The sequence below is a fragment of the Mizuhopecten yessoensis genome, unplaced genomic scaffold, assembly GCF_002113885.1.
Source record: "Mizuhopecten yessoensis strain PY_sf001 unplaced genomic scaffold, ASM211388v2 scaffold523, whole genome shotgun sequence".
Taxonomy (NCBI): Eukaryota; Metazoa; Mollusca; class Bivalvia; order Pectinida; family Pectinidae; genus Mizuhopecten; species Mizuhopecten yessoensis.
Window position 1 is genome coordinate 1,581,278 of NW_018403589.1, and position 23,389 is coordinate 1,604,666.

Below are 23,389 nucleotides of genomic sequence, written 5' to 3' on the forward strand. Positions count from 1 at the left end.
ATGTAAGTTTACAGATTTGTGGGACTCCCCAATGTAAGTTTACAGATTTGTGGGACTCCCCTATGTAAGTTTACAGATTTGTGGGACTCCCCAATGTAAGTTTACAGATTTGTGGGACTCCCCATTTAAGTGTACAGATTGGTGGGACTCCTCGATGTAAGTTTACAGATATGTGGGACTCCCCTATGTAAGTTTACAGATTTGTGGGACTCCCCGATGTAAGTTTACAGATTTGTACGACTCCTTGATGTAAGTTTACAGATATGTGGGACTCCCCTTTGTAAGTGTACAGATTTGTGGGATTCCCCTATGTAAGTTTACGTATTTGTGGGACTTCCCGATGTAAGTTTACAGATTTGTATGACTCCCCGATGTAAGTTTACAGATTTGTACGACTCCACGATGTAAGTTTACAGATTTGTTGGACTCCCCGATGTAAGTTTACAGATACAAATTTGTACAACTCCCGATGTAAGTTTATAGAAAAAAGATTATACAGAGATTGTAATGTCAGGTACCACAACAGAAATAGATAGGAGATTTGGTTTAATTCAAAATCAAACAGTTCAAGGTTGTATGTCTAAGTCCCAAAATAATTCTTCAGCTAAAAGCATTTCTGATGACAAAAATAAACTTTACTTTAAAATATTTTCTTTTGCAGTATTTGGAGGTACAGCCAGATGATGGGTTTGGAACACTGCTGCCTTTGGAGACCATAGACCTGGAGGTCATATTTAGTCCAAAGAAAGCGCGGGATTATAAATTTGAGTTGAATTGCAAGTCACTGATTAACAGGTAGGAACTAGTACTGCCTTTATTGTTAAATACATCATTAATTCAGGATCATTAATTGATGTATTACTTTAAACAGAAGATTTTTGTTTGGATAAAATGTATTTAACCGTATATTTCCAAATTTTAACTGTTCACAGTGTTGTCTGGAAAAGCAACAGTATTTCTGATAGAAGGAGATGTTTGATATGCTGATGAGAAATACACAGTAGTATCACATGCTCAGGGCTGACTTTTTGTAACTGGACATTTTCCTGCCTTTTTATGTTTAAAGTATAATGTTTCTATATCCAAGTGCCATATACATTGAATTTAGATTGAAAGTCATCGGAAGTTGGTAAAGACACAGTTACATAACATTTGATAGTTTGTTTCACCGTTTTATAGAAAATATTTTACAATGTAATGTGTCATTATTTGTAGCACATTTAAGAACCACTGCAATGTTTATGATATAAGATTGTTCCACTATTTAGTAGGGAATTTAAGATCTAATGTGAGATTGTAACGATATAAGACATGCTATTTTGTAGGGAGTTTTTACAGAATTGTGTCGCTAAATTGTAGGGAGGTTTTACATCATTGTGTCACTATTTTGTAGGGAGTTTAAGATTCAGTGTAAGGGTGTTGGGGTACACCCTCCCTTAGAGCTCAGCCACCAGGTCGTGCACTTCGCTGCTACAGCTCTCTATGACGTATCTTCAGCTTCAATGCATGTGATCAACTCACACATCAGTACAAACGAGTTTACTCATCCCGTGCCCAGAATTGGGAAAGGTAAGAGTTTTTGACAGTTATCAACATCAGTGCACAGTGGTAGGCCTAGTGGTTTGGTTTTCAACATCGGAAGCAACGTGTGTCAAAACTTAAACATGCTCCAAAGATGTTCATCATTATATAAATACTTCATTAGCTCACCTGGCCCAAAGGGCCAAGTGAGTTTATGCCACGGTCGTCATCAACTTTTTACTTTAAACAACTTCTTCTGAATAACCAAGAGGCCCAGGCTAATGATATTTGGCGAGTAGCATGCTGGGATCGATAAAAGGCTACCAAGTTTGTTCAAATGAATGACCTTTGCCCATTTTCATGGTAACAGGGGTAAGACATGTTAAAATCTTTAAACAACTTCTTCTAAATAACCAGAAGGCCAAGGATGATGATGTTTGGCCAGTAGCATGTTGGGATGAAAGGCTACCAAGTTTGTTCAAATGAATGACCTTTGCCCATTTTCAAGGTCACAGGGGTAAAAAATGTTAAAATATTTAAACAACTTCTTCTAAATATTTGGCCAGTAGCATGCTGGGGTGAAGGGCTACCAAGTTTGTTCAAATAAATGACCATCTTTGACTTTCAAGGTCATAGGGGTCAAATGTGTTTAAATCGTTTAACAGGTTCTTCTGAATGACTTAAGTAAAGACACTGATATTTTACCTGTAGCTTTATTTTAGTCCACTTTTAAGGTTACAATTGTGAGATTAATACCAGGGCCTCTTGTTTTTATTTCACAACAATTATGAAATCACTTATTTCTGCTTATATTAATCACTGTTGTTGGCCCGGATGTTAGTGCATTGGGGGGTCTTAATGTGGGATGAAATTGGAGCATCCCAAGAAAACCCACATGGTCAGGCAGGTGACCTCATACCTTTTCATGTCTGATCGGGGAATCGAACCCCAGCCACCGTGGTGAAAGGTGAGTGTGCTATCCGCTGCGCTTCCCGACAAACCATGTTCATCATTAGCTGGATTGGTGTTTGGTAAAAGTATTTTTTGTCTGTGTCCCTATAAAACTGATATGTAGACTTAGTCTTGTGAATGTTTGTAACAAGTGAGGTAATCCTCAGAGTTCTATGAGTCATAAACGTTAACACAAACAGCAGGGCTGTTTCCTTTTATCAGGCTGAAAGATATATATTTGTTTCTATCGAAGAATTACTTCCGTATTTGATGATCATTTCTCTTTTCAGGTGATATTGCCCCTGTGGGCCCCACATCATTTGAATTTGTAGTCCCTGAAGGAGCCCCACTCACTATTTCACCCTCTGTTGGAACCATTGAGCCAGGAAAGGTACCTGTTTGAGGAAAACTTACAATGATACACTAATGCAGTACCAGTATTACTTCTTTTGACACTTGGTATATTGACCAAGTGATGGGTTTAGTTACAGTGAAATAGAGAAACGTGTCATAACCCTAGGGGACACTCCAAAGTCAATAGGAATTTGTTTTTTACTTTATAGACCTAATTTTTTTGTTTTCTTAATGCTTCAACAAATCAACAATGATAAGTCTACCTGGTCTGAACTGAAAGAATTAGGATTGTTGAAATGATGAAACTGAAACTATTATTAGTCTCAAATATTAAACACAATTTCTAAAATCTTCTTCTCCAATTTCGTAACTGCCAAAGCATTAATGCTGCAGGTCTTATTGTGCACATTACATGTTACTATGACCAACACCATACACAAACTATTACTTTCAATTTTAATAAGTATGGAAATTAGATTTTTTTTATGTGATATTGGTAATAGATATATCATAATACTGATAATCTATATCAGTTATTATGTCTTACTAAGTAGAAGAAGATATTTTTCTTGACTCGGTGAAATTGATAACAAAAGAACCAGATGTAATATCTCAGGATATTCATTGAAGTAGGTATTATGTCCTTCACTGGAAATGGATTTTATTTAAAAAATTATTACTTTGTTGTAACCATTTTTGGTCCAGCATGTTTTTTTCTTCTGTAGAAATGCCGTGTTCAAGTCCGCTTCACGCCGACACTGCCTGAGAATAGCATTAAGAAGGAAGCCGTACGAATGGGCACCAAGATGTTGGAGTTGAAGGCTGAGCGAGATTATCAGGAACAAATGAGGAAGGAGAAGGAAGAACAGGAACAGGCCCAGGTCTGTGGCAGGTTTAACTCTTCTATAACGTGGAATTCCATGTTGCCTATCCTTTTTTTTTTTGTATCTTCTTCCTATAATAATAATCCTGATAGTAATGTTTTTGATGTTGTCTATGTACTTTGATGCTGTTTTTTCTCTATGTTCACTTTGAGAACTTTTGTCACTCTTACTTAGGCTGGTTCTAAGAATGCCAAGCCCGGGGCCAAGGATAAAGGTGGAGCTAAGGGAGCAGCCAAGGGCAAGGCGTCACCTGTCGCTCCTACCCTGACGGTCGCAGGACCTCGCCCGGTCACTCCACCAACACTAGAGTCAATCACTCGGGCGTAAGTCCAGCTTTAATCATTTAACGCAGACGACTTAGTAAGATATAACAACCCAAGTCAAATTGACAAACTGGAAAGTTTTTTTCCTTTGCAGATGCTGTGATGTTTTTGTGTTTCTTTTCTATTGGACAGATGTTCAGTTAGAATTTTTGGAAAAGTTGTTGAAACATAAGTCTGGTTAGCTTCACGACAACATAACATGGAAAGTAAACTTAGTCTATTTCCCACAATCTCAAAATTAAAAATTAACTATAGGGATTGGAATTTAGAGTGATCACCTGAAAACAAAAGGTAAAGATCGATACATCTCACATTTCAAACCTGTGTACATTACATAAAAATGCAATATACATGCTTTTTTAATGTACTAAAGGACTTTAATTTGATATTTGTATAATGATGGCTTAAATATTGTCCACTATTGAATTTATTTATTTACGTTGTTATATATTTTAACAGGTCTCCTTCCTACACAGCCGCTCAGGGTTCACTGTTGAGACAATTCCGCGGAAATTTCCGGTCGTACACTATACCCTGCTATGTAGCCTCTGGAGAGTGCTCCAACCCGGGAGAGCTTCCTTACAGGTAGGTTTATGTCTTCAGGTTCAGCAGGGCGCCTCCTTAGTCAGGAAACAGTCCAGGAGAGCTTCCTGACAGGTAGGTTTATGTCTTCACGTTCAGCAGGGTGCCTTCTTAGTCGGGAAACAGTCCAGGAGAACTTCCTTACAGGTAGGTTTATGACTTCACGTTCAACAGGGCGCCTCCTTATTAATTACTGAGGAAACAGTCCAGGAGAACTTCCTAACAGGTAGGTTTATGTCTTCACGTTAAACAGGGCGCCTCCTTACTGAGGAAACAGTCCAGGCGAACTTCCTTACAGGTAGGTTTATGTCTTCACGTTTAGCAGGTTGCCTCCTTAGTCAGGAAACAGTCCAGGAGAACTTCCTTACAGGTAGGTTTATGTCTTCAGGTTCAGCAGGGCGCCTCCTTAGTCAGGAAACAGTCCAGGAGAGCTTCCTTACAGGTAGGTTTATGTCTTCCGGCTCAGCAGCGCGCCGCCTTAGTCAGGAAACAGTCCAGGAGAGCTTCCTAACAGGTAGGTTTATGTCTTCACGTTCAGCAGGGTGCCTTCTTAGTCGGGAAACAGTCCAGGAGAACTTCCTTACAGGTAGGTTTATGTCTTCAGGTTCAGCAGGGCGCCTCCTTAGTCAGGAAACAGTCCAGGCGAACTTCCTTGCAGGTAGGTTTATGTCTTCACGTTAAGCAGGGCGCCTCATTAGTCAGGAAACAGTCCAGGAGAGCTTCCTGACAGGTAGGTTTATGTCTTCACGTTCAGCAGGGCGCCTCCTTACTCAGGAAACAGTCCAGGCGAACTTCCTTACAGGTAGGTTTATGTCTTCACGTTTAGCAGGTTGCCTCCTTAGTCAGGAAACAGTCCAGGAGAACCTCCTTACAGGTAGGTTTATGTCTTCACGTTCAACAGGGCGCCTCCTTATTAAGTACTGAGGAAACAGTCCAGGAGAACTTCCTTACAGGTAGGGTTATGTCTTCACGTTTAGCAGGGCGCCTCCTTAGTCAGGAAACAGTCCAGGCGAACTTCCTTGCAGGTAGGTTTATGTCTTCACGTTAAGCAGGGCGCCTCATTAGTCAGGAAACAGTCCAGGCGAACTTCCTTGCAGGTAGGTTTTTGTCTTCACGTTCAGCAGGGCGCCTCATTAGTCCGGAAACAGTCCAGGAGAGCTTCCTGACAGGTAGGTTTATGTCTTCACGTCCAGCAGGGCGCCTTCTTAGTCAGGAAACAGTCCAAGCGAACTTCCCCACAGGTAGGTTTATGTCTTCACGTTCAGCAGGGCGCCTCATTAGTCCGGAAACAGTCCAGGAGAGCTTCCTGACAGGTAGGTTTATGTCTTCACGTTCAGCAGGGTGCCTTCTTAGTCGGGAAACAGTCCAGGAGAACTTCCTTACAGGTAGGGTTATGTCTTCACGTTCAGCAGGGCGCCTCCTTACTCAGGAAACAGTCCAGGCGAACTTCCTTACAGGTAGGTTTATGTCTTCACGTTAAACAGGGCGCCTCCTTACTGAGGAAACAGTCCAGGAGAACTTCCTTACAGGTAGGTTTATGTCTTCACGTTTAGCAGGGCGCCTCCTTACTCAGGGAACAGTCCAGGCAAACTTCCTTACAGGTAGGTTTATGTCTTCACATTCAGCAGGGCGCCTCATTAGTCAGGAAAGGTATAAAGCTCTTATCTCTATAAGTATGGCACTGACTATATATTGAGATTGATTGTTTTAGAAACTTACTATAGATGAACGAAAATAATGAAAAACAATGAAAATTTTCAATTAGACTTTTTTCCATCATTTTTTGAAAGTGTCCCTAGATAAACATGATCAAAATAATTAACAATAGAACGTTTTTGTTCACATTGTTTTCATCCATATTCTAAAGTATTCTCTTTACCCTTCAGTTCAACCTAAACTAATGACTGCTATTGCTAGGAATAGAAAGTGTTTATATCATGTCAACTATTGTCTCCATCTTGATGTATTGTTGATGGTAGAAGTAATGCAATCAGTGGGTTATTATAGTCTAACCAATATCATATACATGCAGGTCTTTCCACCTTCTGGCTCCTTAGTGTACAAACGTTATGATAACATGGTGTAGTGTATTCCCTAACTGAAGGTTGTGAGTTTCTTGTTTCAGTGTTCACAACACACTGTACCTAGAAGTTCATTGCCCGACTGTGAAACCCACCCTGGTGGTAATATCTGACAACGGCAACACATGTCTGGACTTCGGGGAGGTGTCCCTCGGCCAGAACATCACCAAAACTATCACCATACAGAACATCTCCAACAAACACGTGGAGGTAAGTACCACATCATTACTTACAGTCCTAAGGCTGTTCCTGGTAACGATCTGTGGGGGTGGGGAAGAGGGAGGGAGAGAGGCACTCGTTTACTTTCACATTTCCCCCTCTCTAACCAACATTTTAGACCCTACTACATTTATAATATAAATTTAAGTGCCTCCTTGATCCCAATGATATTCCGTTTAATTTATGTCAAAATACATGTATGTTAAATTAGAATAAGATATGCTATGATTTAAAAAAAAACTAGAACCATAAGAACAAAACAGAACGAAAGAAAAGTAAATTTTATCTGTCAAAACATTTCAAATGAAATTGTGTGAATTAAAAAATACAAAAGCACATATTAGAAAAAAGCAAATGACAGTATTTGTACCAATAACTTAAATTACATTACATAACAAGGTGTAACTGTATTATTTCTGTTGGTATCCCGTCTCTGGCAACTAACTTCAATAAGATATGGTCAAAGTATATCTGTCTTAGATTATGGTATTTCAACCCTTTCTTATCAGGAAATCATTTTTAGAAACTGACATGATTGTTTAACAATTGATTATGCTACTATATAAACACATATTCCTTGTCAATTACGATTAAATACAACTGTCATTGACTTTCCAGCTGCGTTCATCCATTCTGGATACATCAGGGCCGTTCCTCATGTTAAACGCTCTAAGGTTGTTGCCACCAGAAGGCACACACACCCTGCTGATGTCATTCACGCCGACGGCTGGCCGGGTGGTAAGTCTTCCGTAGCAACTCAATAAACGTTAGGGTTTGGTTGAAAAAAATGTATGTTAATTATAAGTCTCCCCTTGAAAAGCTTATCCATATATCTGATTGCAGTCCACTGATTTCAAAATCACAGTCTACTGTTAAGTTCTTTGAAAACAATATCACAGTTCACTGATTACTTTATCATGGTCCACTGATTACAATATCATGGTCCACTGGTTACAATATCACATTTCACAGTATCAAAGTCCACTGATGGCTATATCACGGTCCAATGATTACAGTATCACAGTCCAATGATTTCAATATCACAGTCTAGATTTACTGGTCACAATGTCACGGTCCACTGATTACTACATCAGAGGCTACTGATTACAATATCATGGTCCACAGACATCAATATTACGGTCCAGTGATTGCAGTATGAGAGTTCACTGATTACAATATATATCACAGTCCAATGATTTAGAATGTCACACATTCCACTTGTACTCTCTTAGTCCACTGATTGCAATATCAGATTTCACTTATGAAAAGGCCAAATGCATTCTTAGCTAGTTTAATGAGCAGTTTTTGTCATTTTTTCTCTAATTCAAATTTCAATGTTACAGAGAAGTATAATTTATGAAAAGAAATGATAGTTCAATAAGAAATACCGCTTAGTTATCAACTTAAACCAGTCCTTACTAAAAACATACCTGAAAAATTGATATTTAAAAACTTATTCGTTATTGCTTCAAATGTGAGTACACTGTATACTATACGATCTCCAGGTGGATTGATACAGCTGTGTTTATCACTACACATATCAGTGTTTACCTACTTACTAACACTTTATATACCTTTGGTGTTTCAGAGTTGGGTAACATAAGCATGCCTATATATTTTCAATCATATTTTGACTGATTTATCTTTTATTTGCTAATTAGAATTGTCGGTTGTGATAGTTAGTGATTATAAGTGCCAGTTTATCGGAGATATTTTACAAGGTACATATTTTACTTGTTATATGTGTTTGTTCCTGTTAACCTTGTCAGAGTTTGAACATTTTTTCTGCTGTACTTTGTATGTTGGCCAGTTCTCTTTCATTTCGTGACTCTCACGATTTATGATCACACACGACACAGATATGTACATACGTATAATGGTTATGCACTGAGAAAGTTATATGTCATAGGGAAAGTCAGTTATGAACATAAACACTTGGTTTATCTACGACTTTTTTTATCATATACATAATTTACTTTATTATTTTGTAACAGAACATTTTTTTTCCTCACAAACATTGCTTTGTGTTTGCAGTAAGTGCTGACGTTTTTTTTCTTTTTTTTTTCTTAAGTTTACTTCAAAGTTGTGATCAAGTAAGACATTTGTCACCATTGTCATCATTCAATTGCACCACCTGACTACCAAAAAGCAGAGTAGAATGGATAATGGATTTTAATCCTCAATTCGACTTACATCTAGAATGCAGATATTGTTGGTTTCACAATGATAACTGTGGTCAGTTAGTATAGTACAGTAAGGTAGCTAAAAGTTACCCAGTGGTATGCTCAGTAATAAGAGAAAGTCTAGTGATTTACAACTGTTTGTGTTTCATTCCACTGTATCGTTTGTGCCATCAGGACACAGAGTTACCTGACGATGAATGTACGAGTACGCCCAAGGTAGCAAACGCACAGAGCTCATGGCAGCCATCAGCCTAACATAAACCTTTAAGTTACAGTTTCTGCTACGCAGCCATCAGCCTAACATAAACCTTCAAGTTACAGTTTCTGCTACTGATGAGCAAGACTTGAAATTTAACAAAGAACAATAACAGCAATAACAAGTTGAATAGCAGAATACCACAATGTACATCATCAACTTACAAACCAATAACATTAACCACCTCAGTAGTAGTACTGAGCACTTCTATTGAGCAGCACTAGACTTCTGTGTATGTTAAGCTGTCAAGGCTGTGAGAGGAAGTTTCCTCTCACTGTAATACATTGATGATGTCATTGCATTGTTAGATTAATTGGTGTTGAGGTGTGTATATGTGTTATAAATACATAGCACTTACACAGTTGTCAAGATAAGATTATTCTCTAAATAAAATGTAGTTGTGTTTTCGAATAAATGCATTGCCAGAGTGCACCTTTTTAATAAAATTGAGCAGAATAATTCTGTTACAGATTTTAACAACAAGGAAAGAAAAAAATCATTTATATAGATAATGATGTCATACATCTGTTGGTTATTGATTGTAAATGGATATACTGTTTCTTATAATAAGCTTTAGCATTTCGCTCATGACTCTCCGTGTCTACAGTCTTTGGCTATCACCCAAAGGGGGATAAATGTGGTGTCTGGACAAGACGGAGTATTAACCAAAGGCCCATCTCTCACCTAAGTACAAGTCTCATAGTTACTTGTATAAAAGTACTGAACATGGTGTGTTTACTAAATGAAGCATGTGTACATTGACCAAGAGTCATCTGCTTTAACAGCAACATTTAAATACATAATTATAATCCTCCCCTACAAAACTAAACATATCTTTGTATTATAGATATAAAGCAGAAATAATCTAACTAAAATTAACCCAAAAGGTCAGGGTCATGACTAAGGTTCAAAGGTCAAATGATTTTTAATTATTACATGCATTCGTAAATATCATCCATTTTCACACAAGTGTACAAATATCTTTCATTTAATTCTTTGTCTCTTCTATTGCTTATAAATGCTAAATACATATTTTTAGTGTTGATCTTATTGAGACAATAAATCTTAAAAAATCATAATCAGACTACTAGTATATTGCCATAGAAAGCTGCACTCTTGTGAAAATAGCTGATAATTATGAATGAAATACGAGACTTATTATTACAACACAGACAACATATTCTTAATTTAGAGCGAATGCAAAATATTATGTTCAAAAGTGTATATCAACAATCTATGATTAATGTGTATCTTAAGTTAGTAAATATAATTAACAAAATAGGGGAACAACAATAACAAGTAGTTAGTTAGTACTGCATGAAAAATGAGCAGAAATAGACACTGCACAGTGATACAGATGATATGCCAGGCTGCCATTCTATGTATATATATAAGCAGTAGTTATAGAATTAAATTGTCGGTTTTCCTATTCAGCTACATAGGTTAACCATGAAATGCTAGTGCTAATGTGATATGGATGTTGTATTTACTGTTAAAACAAATACTGTGTATAGTTCCATCTTTATTTTAACGCTCTCAGCAATAGGTCTATTATGCTGATTGGATTACTACCCCAAATTATTGATTTTTTTGGTTAGCTTACATGTATATTAATATGACAAGTGCAATTTGTCTTCGATAATATATTGAGAACTAAATATGTTGGCAATGAATATTATATGTACATGTATGGTGTTATTTTCTTACCGTAAACTAGAGACTATTTTGAATTGCAGTTTTCAAACCTTTCGACGAAAATGTGTAAATCCTTATCACTTTTGATAGCTGTTTTTTATTATTTAATTATCTCCCTTGATAGTTATAGGACATATTCATATATACTTACAGGACAAATCATTAGCTACTGATCAGATGTCAAATTATCTCCCTTTATTGTTGAATGATCTCCTTTTATAGTTCCAAGAGGTGTTTGACATCTATACTGGATTGTCTGTGCTGCATGTGACGCTGGCTGGTAAGGGAGTTAACCCTATTGTAGACCTGAGTATGCCTATGGAGGACGGAGTATTTAATATGGGGGCAGTTCTTGTGTCTGAGTATGTGGAAAAAACATTTAAGGTAAAATATCATATGTAATGATTTTCGTAAAATATTGTTTTAGACAAAAGCTTTTAAATTGCATAATTGCCATAATAGTAAAAAGCAGTATAGTTTATTTTATGCTTTGTTTATAAAGAATTCTCTATTGAATGCTACTTGATTGCAGATTTAATCTTCTATTTTTATTGAAATGTGTATTTTATTTCATGAACAATTCTATATATAAGCACGTTTTTCACAGAAATTTGTAATGCATTTTAGTACATATTCCCTTATAAATTTAAAACAATTTCTTACGATGTTTTGTCCATCAGATGCAGAACTCCTCATCGCTGTCCATAGACTATTGTATGAAGCTGGAGAGTCTTTCACTTCTACGCCATACCAAGGGACAGGAGCTGCCGGAATTTGTCAAACGTGACAAGAAATCGAAATCACAAGTTGGTAAGGAGATGTGTTTCTGGAACAGTGGAACCTTATTCAATTTGATTATTGTTTTGGTTAGAGTTTCACATAAGTATTGTTCACCGTTACTTCGAGGTCAAAATTACATCTAGACGAGAGCATTAGACTGGCATATTGGGGTAAATTTGATCTCGTTTGATTATGTAAATGATTTGCCTAATTGATATCCTTTTACAGGAACTCAGAACAACAGCGGTCAAAACGTATTTGATCTGGTGCCATCGGAGGGAACTTTACCACCAGGGGGCACTACAGAGGTCACTGTGACCTTTGCCCCTGACCATGCTAGTGACCACTACTCGGATGGCATTAAGATTGAACTCTTTGGAAAAGTATGTACACACATTGATTAATGTACAACAATTTCAGTCGGGAAAGGAATTTGATTTTTATTGCTAATAAAATGAAAGTTTAAAAGAAATATTAAATCATACCTTTAATATTTATAAAACAACATGTGGCAAATATGAAAAAATGGTGTCTGTTTATGAATGAATGCAGTTTATTTTCTGTTTGGAAGCACGTTCAAGTAAAATTTACTTGATTTGTCCTGTAGGAAGAGTCCCACAGTTTTAAGATTGTTGGAATGGCCAAACCCAGGATCATGTTTGTCCAAGGTGCAGACAATAGGTTCCCGAATGTTGAATCCCTAGCCGATGTGCTTTCAGAGGGAACGGATGAAGAAGGTTTGCTTACAATTTTACGTTTTACTTTTAAAGGGCAATCATTAACAAATATTACTGTACATATATAGGAAACGTATTGCAATGCATTGAAATTATCCAAATTAATTCTTGGCTTTTCTTGGTTACCTTCTCGTTCCTCTTCGATGGGTCTCCCTAGGCCCCCGTCACCATATAATATAAGCTTTTGCGAGAAAGTTGAATCCTAGACAAACAAACAAATTTTACATATTATTTCAACTGTTCATTGGCTTATGGTTCATACATTACATATATATAAAGTATTAAGTCACTCAATCCTTAGTGCTAAAATTTAAGCTAAATTCCCTGTGTTCAGAGGGTCGCCTAGGTTTGGAACCAGTGCTGCTCACACTACAGAGCATTGCCAAGGAGAACGAGTTTGTGCCAGGGTCCCGCGACTTACAGATTGGCTGTGTTCGGACAATGGCGGTCAGTCAAAAAAAGGTAGGTGGAGATCCCCAACTCAATGTTTTTACCCTTTAGTGTGGTTATAATTGTGTATAACGTAACACCAACCGCTGGACCTACTGAACCCTGTGTCTCAATCAGCACAGGTGGATGTGTGCAGAAGGTTTTCGTGAGAATGGCACCAGGAAACACATGGACATCCGATTTATTGTATATTTCTTACCGGTTTTACTATAACTGTGTGATTTGTTTCTCCTTGTCTCTGACATAACGGAATACGTTGATGATAACAAAGCATATTAATGATACGTCTAGGTTGATGTGGTCACTTTACTAACAGCATGTTCCATCATTGTGTCTTTATTTGCACTGATTTCACACATTATCGTTCCATCTTGGAACATCAGAATGATTTTTTGAAAAAAAAAATGATTTGCTTTCTAAATAAGATGAATTTTGATTTGCCATTTTTTCTACTGTTAAAAAGCTATTGTGAGAATACAAAACATCCTAATAAATGCATCAATTTTCCACAGAATGTTTCATCTTTATTTCCTTCAGTCTCCCTTTGCTTTATGAAGGTGTCTTACCTGTTATGTGTATCCCCAATTAAAATTTTGCAAGCAAATTTAGAAAGAAGACAATTTTTTATCGCAAATGTCTAAGTATTAATCAAGTGCACTAGGGGAAAAAACTTCTCTAAAAATACGGATGTGAGATAAATACCTTTGAGTAGGATGCCTCCTTAACTTTGTAAGCGTTGTATGTAATTTCTCCTGTGTTGATTTCCTCGTACTTGTGTGCTTCTTATTATATATATTAATTTCTGTGGTGTACATGTTTTTCTAAAACAGGATGGCAGAAAGGTACAGTTCACTGCAAGATAGATACCTAATATAGATATTAATTGTAGATTTTAGCATCAACAAAAATAGATAATGAGCTAGCTATGGTTGTGATTGAATTTCATGAATTAGGAAAGAAATAGTTGGGAAGTGTTGGTGAATCGTTTTGAGTTTTATATGTCTGCATCTGGAATAAGGTAAAATTAAGAGCAGTTGGAAGAATATGTGACAAAAACCAGTGTCTAGATTTTTTTTTATTTGTAATTGTAAGAAAAGAGAAAAAATGGTTTGAGGAGTGTGAAGAGCAGTTGACCTGTTATAATAATAAACATATATAAGTTTTAACACATTAAAAGCTAATTATCTAGTTATTCCTGGACAGGCAGTGCAAGTGTTTGAACATTTCTTCTTAAAATCTCTTCATTTAATAGTTTATTGCATTTCTATCAAAATTTAAAATCAAATTATATTTAGCTACACATGCAGAAATTTATATATATATATATATATCTGAATTGTGTTTTTCTAAAGAAATAGGGGGATACGGATATTATTATCATATTAACTTTTTACTCGAAAATTTCTTTTCAGGATGCTATATTTAATTTTATACTTTCGTCAAACTATATGTTATTTTTATACCTTTTTGTCAAAATCCTGCCATACTAAAATTTATACTAATATGCCACTGTAATTCCTCACCTTCACAATCCACTGCTGTTTGTGCCAAACTACCTAACCAATCACTCACCACCCTGTGATCATCTAACAACCAATAGGATGTACGAGGATCCAAGGTAGGCCAATCACTGCAAAGATCAAAATTATTAATGTTTTATGCAGCTAGGTCCATTATATTTTTAAAGAAAACGTTTTAATAGAGTTACATATATATAGTTGAACAGGTATTTTGTTGAAACCATATGTGAGGCTACGTGTTGGAAATGTCATTTAGCGTATTTTTCTTTGGAAAAAATTAAACTTTTTGCTGTTTAAAATTATGTTGTGGAAAACATATTGTACTCTCCCTGCCGAGCTTTTTCTGATGGCAAGCTGATCATGATCTAGTGAAATATAATATTTATTTAATATTTAATATGAAAATTAACCAAACAACTTCTATTTAGAGATTAAAAAGTATACGTACAATATTCGTATTAGGCTTTTAAACGTTTTCTGAAAGTAATGTTAAGTTATAACTTTTCATTTTATTAGCAGACCTGGGGTAAATAACATTTGTGTAATTAATCACGTTAAAATTACATTACGGAACCTCAACTGACGAGCAGAGTTACTTTATCTTTTCATGTCATAGTTTATGCCGATTAATTTCCTTAAACCCCTGTCACACAAGGGCCGCGTTCCCATGGCGTCCAAGAAAAATCCAGAACGCCGATCTGCGTGCAGTGGAATCGCAAGCATCGCCAGCAACGGCGCATACTTTGAGCATGCCCAAAACAAATGCCGTCGCTTGGCAGTCTGTTAAGAGCGCAGTGGGATCGCTGTAGCAACGCGTACGCAGTTATGCCACAGGATCGCCATGGGTGCGCACAGAGGTCGCAGTGCGAACCCAATGGTTATCGGTGGCCTTGCACTGCGATTGTACAGCGTTCTCTGAGATGACACTGCGTCTCTACCGCACTTATATGCGCCATGACAACTCGATGCACGCAGTGGAAGTGCCATGAGTGCGCAGACAATCGCCAACTAGAACTCCGTAGGAACGCGGTAGAACGCCATGGAGCTCCGTAGAAACGCAAAGGTTGCCGTGAGAACGGCGTGACATTGCCATCTTCATGAAAAATATCATTTTTTTCCTGCGATCTCACGGCGCTCTGGGAAATTTAACAACGCCGTGCAATCGCAGTGGCAACGCGGCTAGGTGTGACAGGGGCTTTAGTTTTATTGATTAAAAACATAAAATCAAATTTGAAAGAACGCCTTTAAATCGTTTTGTAATTTATGCTGGCTCATTGCATTAAAGAAGACAATTAGACAATGTCTCATTGTATCATAGACGTGTGATATACATCTCTGATTGTATGAAATGTGTTACTGCAATTGTTCTCAGAAGTAACGTTAAACAATTCTGACGCAAGAAAGTCATTGGGGTGTTACCATGTTATATATTGTAGTTTGAATCTAATATTTAAGGACAGAGAGCTAGATTTTCTTTGTATTCATAACATACCGGTCTTGATCACATCACAGTATTTGTATAGCGTGTATATGATCTGATCTGATAAATGTTAAATCAACACAATGCTATTACACATTATCATCACCCCTGGTCTGACAGTATCACTAGGATCTCGTTTTAATTATTTGACATTTTTCTTATTTACAGAACGGAGAATTCCAATTTGATAACGTGCAACCCATTGTCGCCAAAGGTTTTGGTATAGAACCACAGAAGGTAAGCAAACATGTTTCTATATTTTGGAATAATACGGGTGTCACGTCGCTGATGTCGTAGATATAAGTATAAAGGTAAATTCCTTATCCAACAGATGGGCTCATGTACTCTTACAAACTTCCATTGAAAATGAGTTTTTGAATGGGAAAGGCATACAGTTTTCCTCGGGTTAGTTTTAAGGTATTGCTCATCTTTAGCCTTATATTTTATTCACAGATACTCACTCAATGTGTTACAATTCACTTCTTTACATTTACGACTTTTTTAAAACCCTTGTTAATTGGAACAGAAAGTACCAAAATGTATCAGTATAGCTTCACTGCTGAACCTTGGATTCCGTTAAAGGTGTTTGTCATTGTAATAGAACTTCCTACTGCCAGTTTAACTGTGTGTCATTTGTTAACGACTGTGGTGTCCTTTACAGGGTATGGTGGAAGCTGGTATATTGAAACCCGTCACCATCACATGGACACCGCCTCCTGGACATGATGTAAATATTGATGTTATTTATTTTGTTAAAAGCTTTTCCCAGTCTCTTCCTCGCTCATTTTTTTAGCAGTATCATCAAGCTACATTTTCATAGAATGGAAAGGTTTGGTCTTTTCACATTTTTTTAAAAAATATATTCAAAATATACACAAAATTGGGAAACGTCGATATTAGGGATCACTCGTTTAGTGAATTTGCAAAATACAAAAAAAGTAGTTCGTCAATGGCTTGTAATATTGTATTGCAATCGAATTATTTTATTATGGCATTGAAAATAAAAATCTGTATAATGACGTCGCAATAATGATGTTTTAACCTTTTCTCAACGTTTCGTCAATATGCTGTGAAAACAACAAAAAAGTAATTTACATTAGCAAGGAAATATTGTATCATGTATATTATAGATGTTTGTTAAATGTATTGTTCGAAAATATTTTCTGATTTTTTTTTTTTTTTTTTCAATTTCAGCCCAACCAGATTGTTGAGGGAACTGTGACTTTATCTTTGAAGGGAGATGTTACGGAACAACTGAAAATTATGCTTCGGGCAATGGTTGTTTCCGACTAAAGACTTCCTCGACAACTTGATTTCACTGTTTATTTATACGTTATACCTGTCTGTGATAACTTGAATTATTTGAACTTTGTTTCCGTTATTGTTATGTTGGCACTTTAAAACTTCGAAAAATAATCTCACTTTCATCAAAAGTGATTGTTCTACACCACCGCATTAAATGATTTGTTCGGAAAAACTTTTCCAAGAAGGTGATGACTACAAGATAATTGCATTGAGTGTCCCCTACCAGGGGCAGTAACACTGGGTGTCCCCTACCAGGGGCAGTAACACAGGGTGTTTTCAGAATACATCTTTTGTTTGTTGAAACGTGATACGTCTGTCTTAGCAGCGTAAGTTATTTGAAATCCTTGCACAACAATCAGTTTTATAACTTATTACTGATACGTGGTATGTTTTTAACACATTACGTAAGGACGTTTGAAATTAAATTCTTGTGAATGAATGAAATGGTTATGTATTACTATTTTATAAACATGAAATAAATTACAAATATATATACACAGTGTTTGGTTTGTGTACAACAAAGCTTTACTGATACTGGGCAAATCATTATCACCAGTTTGAGTTGAGTTTATGTAGATAGCGGAACGGCTAAGGACTCCGTTACCATTCAGAAACTACATAACTACATGTATATATATGACTGATCAGAAGTTCATTATCACTTGATTCTGAGACAATATGCGAATTAACTTTTGGACATCCACGTAATTTAAGCAAAACAAATGTGCAATCTAGCATTGGTTTCTAGTTAAGTTCTGTAGAGTGGAAGGATGTAACAGTAGTTTGATTCTCTTTGGTAAACTCCATATTTCAGAGTCTTTATATTTACTGTTTATGCATGTTGAAACACTGCAGGTTTGTCATATGATTGTGCTCAAAGGTCAACCGTTTAACATAATCTCTGTGTTCAAATACTTCACATAGTTTAAACATAAACTGAAAAAAACAAGTATCAAAGGAAAGTTGTACTCTTAGCAATAAATTCTGTTCTTCAACTCTGGCTAGGATTGCAGAAAGATCAAGCTAGCTTATGGTCTGAAAAAAGCATGATCAGAACACTGTTTGAACTGCTTTAATGATGTCGCTATATATGTTGTGGTTGAAAAAAAAGGGAAAATGATCCAAAGATGTCGCTTATTCCTTGTTCAGAGAAATTTGAAAAGGAAAAAAGACAATGGTTTACAGTATTTTTATAAACCAATATTTTTTTCTCTATGATGGCGATGTTAATTATATCTAATTTCATAATTAGTGTGCATATATTCATCAAGGCGAATAGCTTAAAGTTAAAATAATACCTCGCAATTTTGCCCCATGATGTCTGTTTAAGATAAGATAAAACCTTGTCTCCATTTCTTTTTGTTTTTCTTTCTGCATTATGTAGCCATAATATATTCTCTTCAGTTCCCTGAAACACTTTGTGTTATTAAATATATAGACAATGCTGAAAAACAAATATCTTGCAATTTCTATAGTATAGTTATTGGACTAATGGCGTTGCAAGAAACTTACTTTCAAATATCCCTGATGGGGAATTTCTGCATAGGTCTGTATCCAAAGAGATGCAGCGCTCCCACTGACTTCAATCCCTCCTAAAATCATACAAGGAGAGGCAAAACATGTGTGAAGGACAAACGACAATATCTGAGAAAGAAAAATAAGGCAGTTCACACCACATATATAATGATTTACACGAAAGGCACATATAATTTGTAGCAATATACAGGTAAGATTTCCGTTGACACAAATACATCACACCAGAATTCATGAACGGTATAGCTTTATGGAGATACAAATATATACCAAAGTGTAAACAAAACCATAATTTGAAATCAAAATCGATGAAATTATGGCAGTCAGAAAATATTTCACACGTACACATTTGAATGTAAAATTCTGCTTCGTTGAAGACATCCGTCACGTAAATGTAGGTAAAATACAAGCAAAAGAAATCATAAGGCACACTAATCAGTAAAATAATAAAGCACGCTAATCAGCAAAATCATACGGCACACTAATCAGCAAAATCATAAGGCAAACTAATCAATAAAATCATAAGGCACACGTATCAGCAAAATCATAAGGCACACTAATCGGCAAAATTATAAGGCACACTAATCAGCAAAATCATAAGGCACACTAATCAGCAAAATCATGAGGCACACTAATCAGCAAAATAATAAAGCACGCTAATTAGCTAAATCATAAGGCACGCTAATCAGTAAAATCATAAGGCACACTAATCAGCAAAATCATGCACGCTAACCAGCAAAATCATAAGGCACACTAATCAGCAAAATAATAAGGCACACTAATCAGCAAAATCATGAGGCACACTAATCAGCAAAATAATAAAGCACGCTAATCAGCTAAATCATAAGGCACGCTAATCAATAAAATCATAAGGCACACTAATCAGCAAAATCATGCACGCTAATCAGCAAAATCATAAGGCACACTAATCAGCAAAATCATGAGGCACACTAATCAGCAAAATAATAAAGCACGCTAATCAGCTAAATCATAAGGCACGCTAATCAGTAAAATCATAAGGCACACTAATCAGCAAAATCATACGGCACTAATCAGCAAAATCATAAGGCAAACTAATCAGTAAAATCATAAGGCACACGTATCAGCAAAATCATAAGGCACACTAATCGGCAAAATCATAAGGCACACTAATCATCAAAATCATAAGGCACACTAATCGGCAAAATCATAAGTCGCACTAATCAGCAAGATCATAAGGCACACTAATCAGCAAAATCAAAAGGCACGCTAATCAGCAAAATCATAAGGCACACTTATCAGCAAAATCATAAGGCACACTTATCAGCGAAATCATAAGGCACACTAATTGGCAAAATCATAAGGCACACTAATCAGCAAAATTATAAGGCACACTAATCGGCAAAATCATAAGTCGCACTAATCAGCAAGATCATAAGGCACACTAATCAGCAAAATTATAAGGCACACTAATCGGCAAAATCATAAGGCACACTAATCATCAAAATCATAAGGCACACTAATCGGCAAAATCATAAGGAACACTAATCAGCAAAATCACAAGGCCCACTAATCAGCAAAATCAAAAGGCACTCTAATCAGCAAATTCATAAGGCACACTAATCGGCAAAATCATAAGTCGCACTAATCAGCAAGATCATAAGGCACACTAATCAGCAAAATCACAAGGCCCACTAATCAGCAAAATCAAAAGGCACGCTAATCAGCAAATTCATAAGGCACACTAATCGGCAAAATCATAAGTCGCACTAATCAGCAAGATCATAAGGCACACTAATCAGCAAAATCAGAAGGCACACTAATAAGCAGAATTGTCGACATTCATATCGCACAAGGAAAACGACTATTCAGCAATGAGGTAAAGAGGACGACCATATAAGGCACACTAATCAGCAAAATCATACGGCTCTAATCAGCAAAATCATAAGGCAAACTAATCAGTAAAATCATAAGGCACACGGATCAGCGAAATCATAAGGCACACTAATTGGCAAAATCATAAGGCACACTAATCAGCAAAATCACAAGGCCCACTAATCAGCAAAATCAAAAGGCACGCTAATCAGCAAATTCATAAGGCACACTAATCAGCAAAATCAAAAGGCACACTAATCAGCAAATTCATAAGGCACACTAATCAGCAAAATCATAAGGCACACTAATCGGCAAAATCATAAGGCACACTAATCAGCAAAATCACAAGGCCCACTAATCAGCAAAATCAAAAGGCACGCTAATCAGCAAATTCATAAGGCACACTAATCAGCAAAATCATAAGGCACACTAATCAGCAAAATCATAAGGCACACTTATCAGCAAATTCATAAGGCACACTTATCAGCGAAATCATAAGGCACACTAATCAGCGAAATCATAAGGCACACTAATCAGAGAAATCATAAGGCACACTAATCAGCAAAATCAACAGGCACACTAATCAGCAAAATCATAAGGCACATTAATCAGCAAAATCATAAGGCACACTAATCAGCAAAATCATAAGGCACACTAATCAGTAAAATCATAAGGCACACTAATCAGCAAAATCATAAGGCACATTAATCAGCAAAATCATAAGACACACTACTCAGTAAAATCATAAGGCACACCAATCGGCAAAATCATAAGGCACACTAATCAGCAAAATCATAAGGCACACTAATCAGCAAAATCAAAAGGCACACTAATCAGCAAAATCATAAGGCACACTAATCAGCAAAATCATAAGGCACACTAATCAGCAAAATCATAAGGCACACTAATCAGCAAAATCATAAGGCACACTAATCAGCAAAATCATAAGGCACACTAATCAGCAAAATCATAAGGCACACTAATCAGCAAAATCATAAGGCACACTAATCAGCAAAATCATAAGGCACACTAATCAGCAAAATCATAAGGCACACTAATCAGCAAAATCATAAGGCACACTAATCAGCAAAATCATAAGGCACACTAATCAGCAAAATCATAAGGCACACTAATCAGCAAAATCATAAGGCACACTAATCAGCAAAATCATAAGGCACACTAATCAGCAAAATCATAAGGCACACTAATCAGCAAAATCATAAGGCACACTAATCAGCAAAATCATAAGGCACACTAATCAGCAAAATCATAAGGCACACTAATCAGCAAAATCATAAGGCACACTAATCAGCAAAATCATAAGGCACACTAATCAGCAAAATCATAAGGCACACTAATCAGCAAAATCATAAGGCACACTAATCAGCAAAATCATAAGGCACACTTATCAGCAAAATCATAAGGCACACTAATCAGCAAAATCATAAGGCACACTAATCAGCAAAATCATAAGGCACACGCTAATCAGCAAAATCATAAGGCACACTAATCAGCAAAATCATAAGGCACACTAATCAGCAAAATCAGAAGGCACACTAATAAGCAGAATTGTCGACATTCATATCGCACAAGGAAAACGACTATTCAGCAATGAGGTAAAGAGGACGACCACAAATGCCAACAGCCTGGATGTTACTGTCAAGAAAGGACAGGTTCTCTCTCGATCGAAAAATGGAAACGTTCAGACTTGTACAGCTTAGAGGTTAGTCGTCCCTGTAGGTCATATTGTAAAAAAATAGATAGAAGAGCCTACCATTAAAAGTGTCATGCAATCAGAGACGTATATACTACACAGTAACATTTCTTGTTATTTAATGACGACGTCATCCAAATACATGTAGCTGAAAATGCAGTCATTTAACTAGAAAATGGTGTTTCATGGGATATTCATTTTATGTTTTGATAGAAGGCTGACATATGTTTAGTTTAATTTAGTTTAAACATATTTTATTGCTTATGAATTCAAGCAAGAGGATTGGGCACAAGTTATGACAACTATTAAAATCCCTCTCCTCAACAATTGTACTACAACAATGTGATGGCGACAATAGACATATATGTACATTTTTATACCATAAAACAAATTAGGAAATCAGAAAAAGTAAACAAGAAACAGGTTGAAAGTGCCGGGAAATCACAAGAATATTTTATTGCATTTCTTATCATATACAACAAATTAATGTATAGTAATGTATAATACATACTAGCTAAACACTACGGCTACTTCCTCTGTTGAAATTGTCCATGTAAATGCTCATTCCTAATCATCTTGCTCTGTTGTACATTCAAGCTCCTTCTAGGTATCGTTTCATTGTGCCAGGCAGAAAAGAAAAAGACATTTGTTTGTATAGTTCATATCACAAAAATCACTTATGACATGATGGTTCAGAAAAGATAGTGATAGTGTTGAGTAGGTTTAATAGAAAGACAAGGAATGAAAGGATAGACTATAGGATAAGTTCATCTGTTCTGCAAGACTATATATTCTACTTGTACGAATAAATATTTGAACAATTTCAAAAATAGTTTGGATTTCACCTAATGTTAGATCAACATTTCCATGCAAAAGCGTATCTAGAGGTAATGGATGATACCGACGCAACTTAATCAACATATCATTTCTTATGTCACTATAAAGTGGACATTCCATCAAAAAACCG

General features: G+C 36.3%; 1 protein-coding gene across 1 annotated transcript in view; it reads left to right on the plus strand.

Moving 5' to 3' along the window:
- LOC110450546 (cilia- and flagella-associated protein 74-like) overlaps nucleotides 1-17,712 on the plus strand; it is a 49,567-nt gene extending 31,855 nt beyond the window's left edge. The window contains exons 27-44 of the mRNA XM_021498119.1: nucleotides 662-795; nucleotides 1,394-1,569; nucleotides 2,763-2,863; nucleotides 3,552-3,707; nucleotides 3,885-4,033; nucleotides 4,493-4,618; nucleotides 6,741-6,906; nucleotides 7,534-7,653; nucleotides 11,272-11,433; nucleotides 11,730-11,859; nucleotides 12,058-12,212; nucleotides 12,437-12,566; nucleotides 12,901-13,028; nucleotides 13,847-13,858; nucleotides 14,617-14,634; nucleotides 16,185-16,253; nucleotides 16,678-16,743; nucleotides 17,211-17,712. Of these exons, the coding sequence (XP_021353794.1) occupies nucleotides 662-795; nucleotides 1,394-1,569; nucleotides 2,763-2,863; nucleotides 3,552-3,707; nucleotides 3,885-4,033; nucleotides 4,493-4,618; nucleotides 6,741-6,906; nucleotides 7,534-7,653; nucleotides 11,272-11,433; nucleotides 11,730-11,859; nucleotides 12,058-12,212; nucleotides 12,437-12,566; nucleotides 12,901-13,028; nucleotides 13,847-13,858; nucleotides 14,617-14,634; nucleotides 16,185-16,253; nucleotides 16,678-16,743; nucleotides 17,211-17,309 (2,097 nt within the window). The 3' untranslated portion in view covers nucleotides 17,310-17,712. The remainder of the gene's footprint in view (nucleotides 1-661; nucleotides 796-1,393; nucleotides 1,570-2,762; nucleotides 2,864-3,551; nucleotides 3,708-3,884; nucleotides 4,034-4,492; nucleotides 4,619-6,740; nucleotides 6,907-7,533; nucleotides 7,654-11,271; nucleotides 11,434-11,729; nucleotides 11,860-12,057; nucleotides 12,213-12,436; nucleotides 12,567-12,900; nucleotides 13,029-13,846; nucleotides 13,859-14,616; nucleotides 14,635-16,184; nucleotides 16,254-16,677; nucleotides 16,744-17,210) is intronic.
- The last annotated feature ends 5,677 nt before the right edge of the window (nucleotides 17,713-23,389 follow it).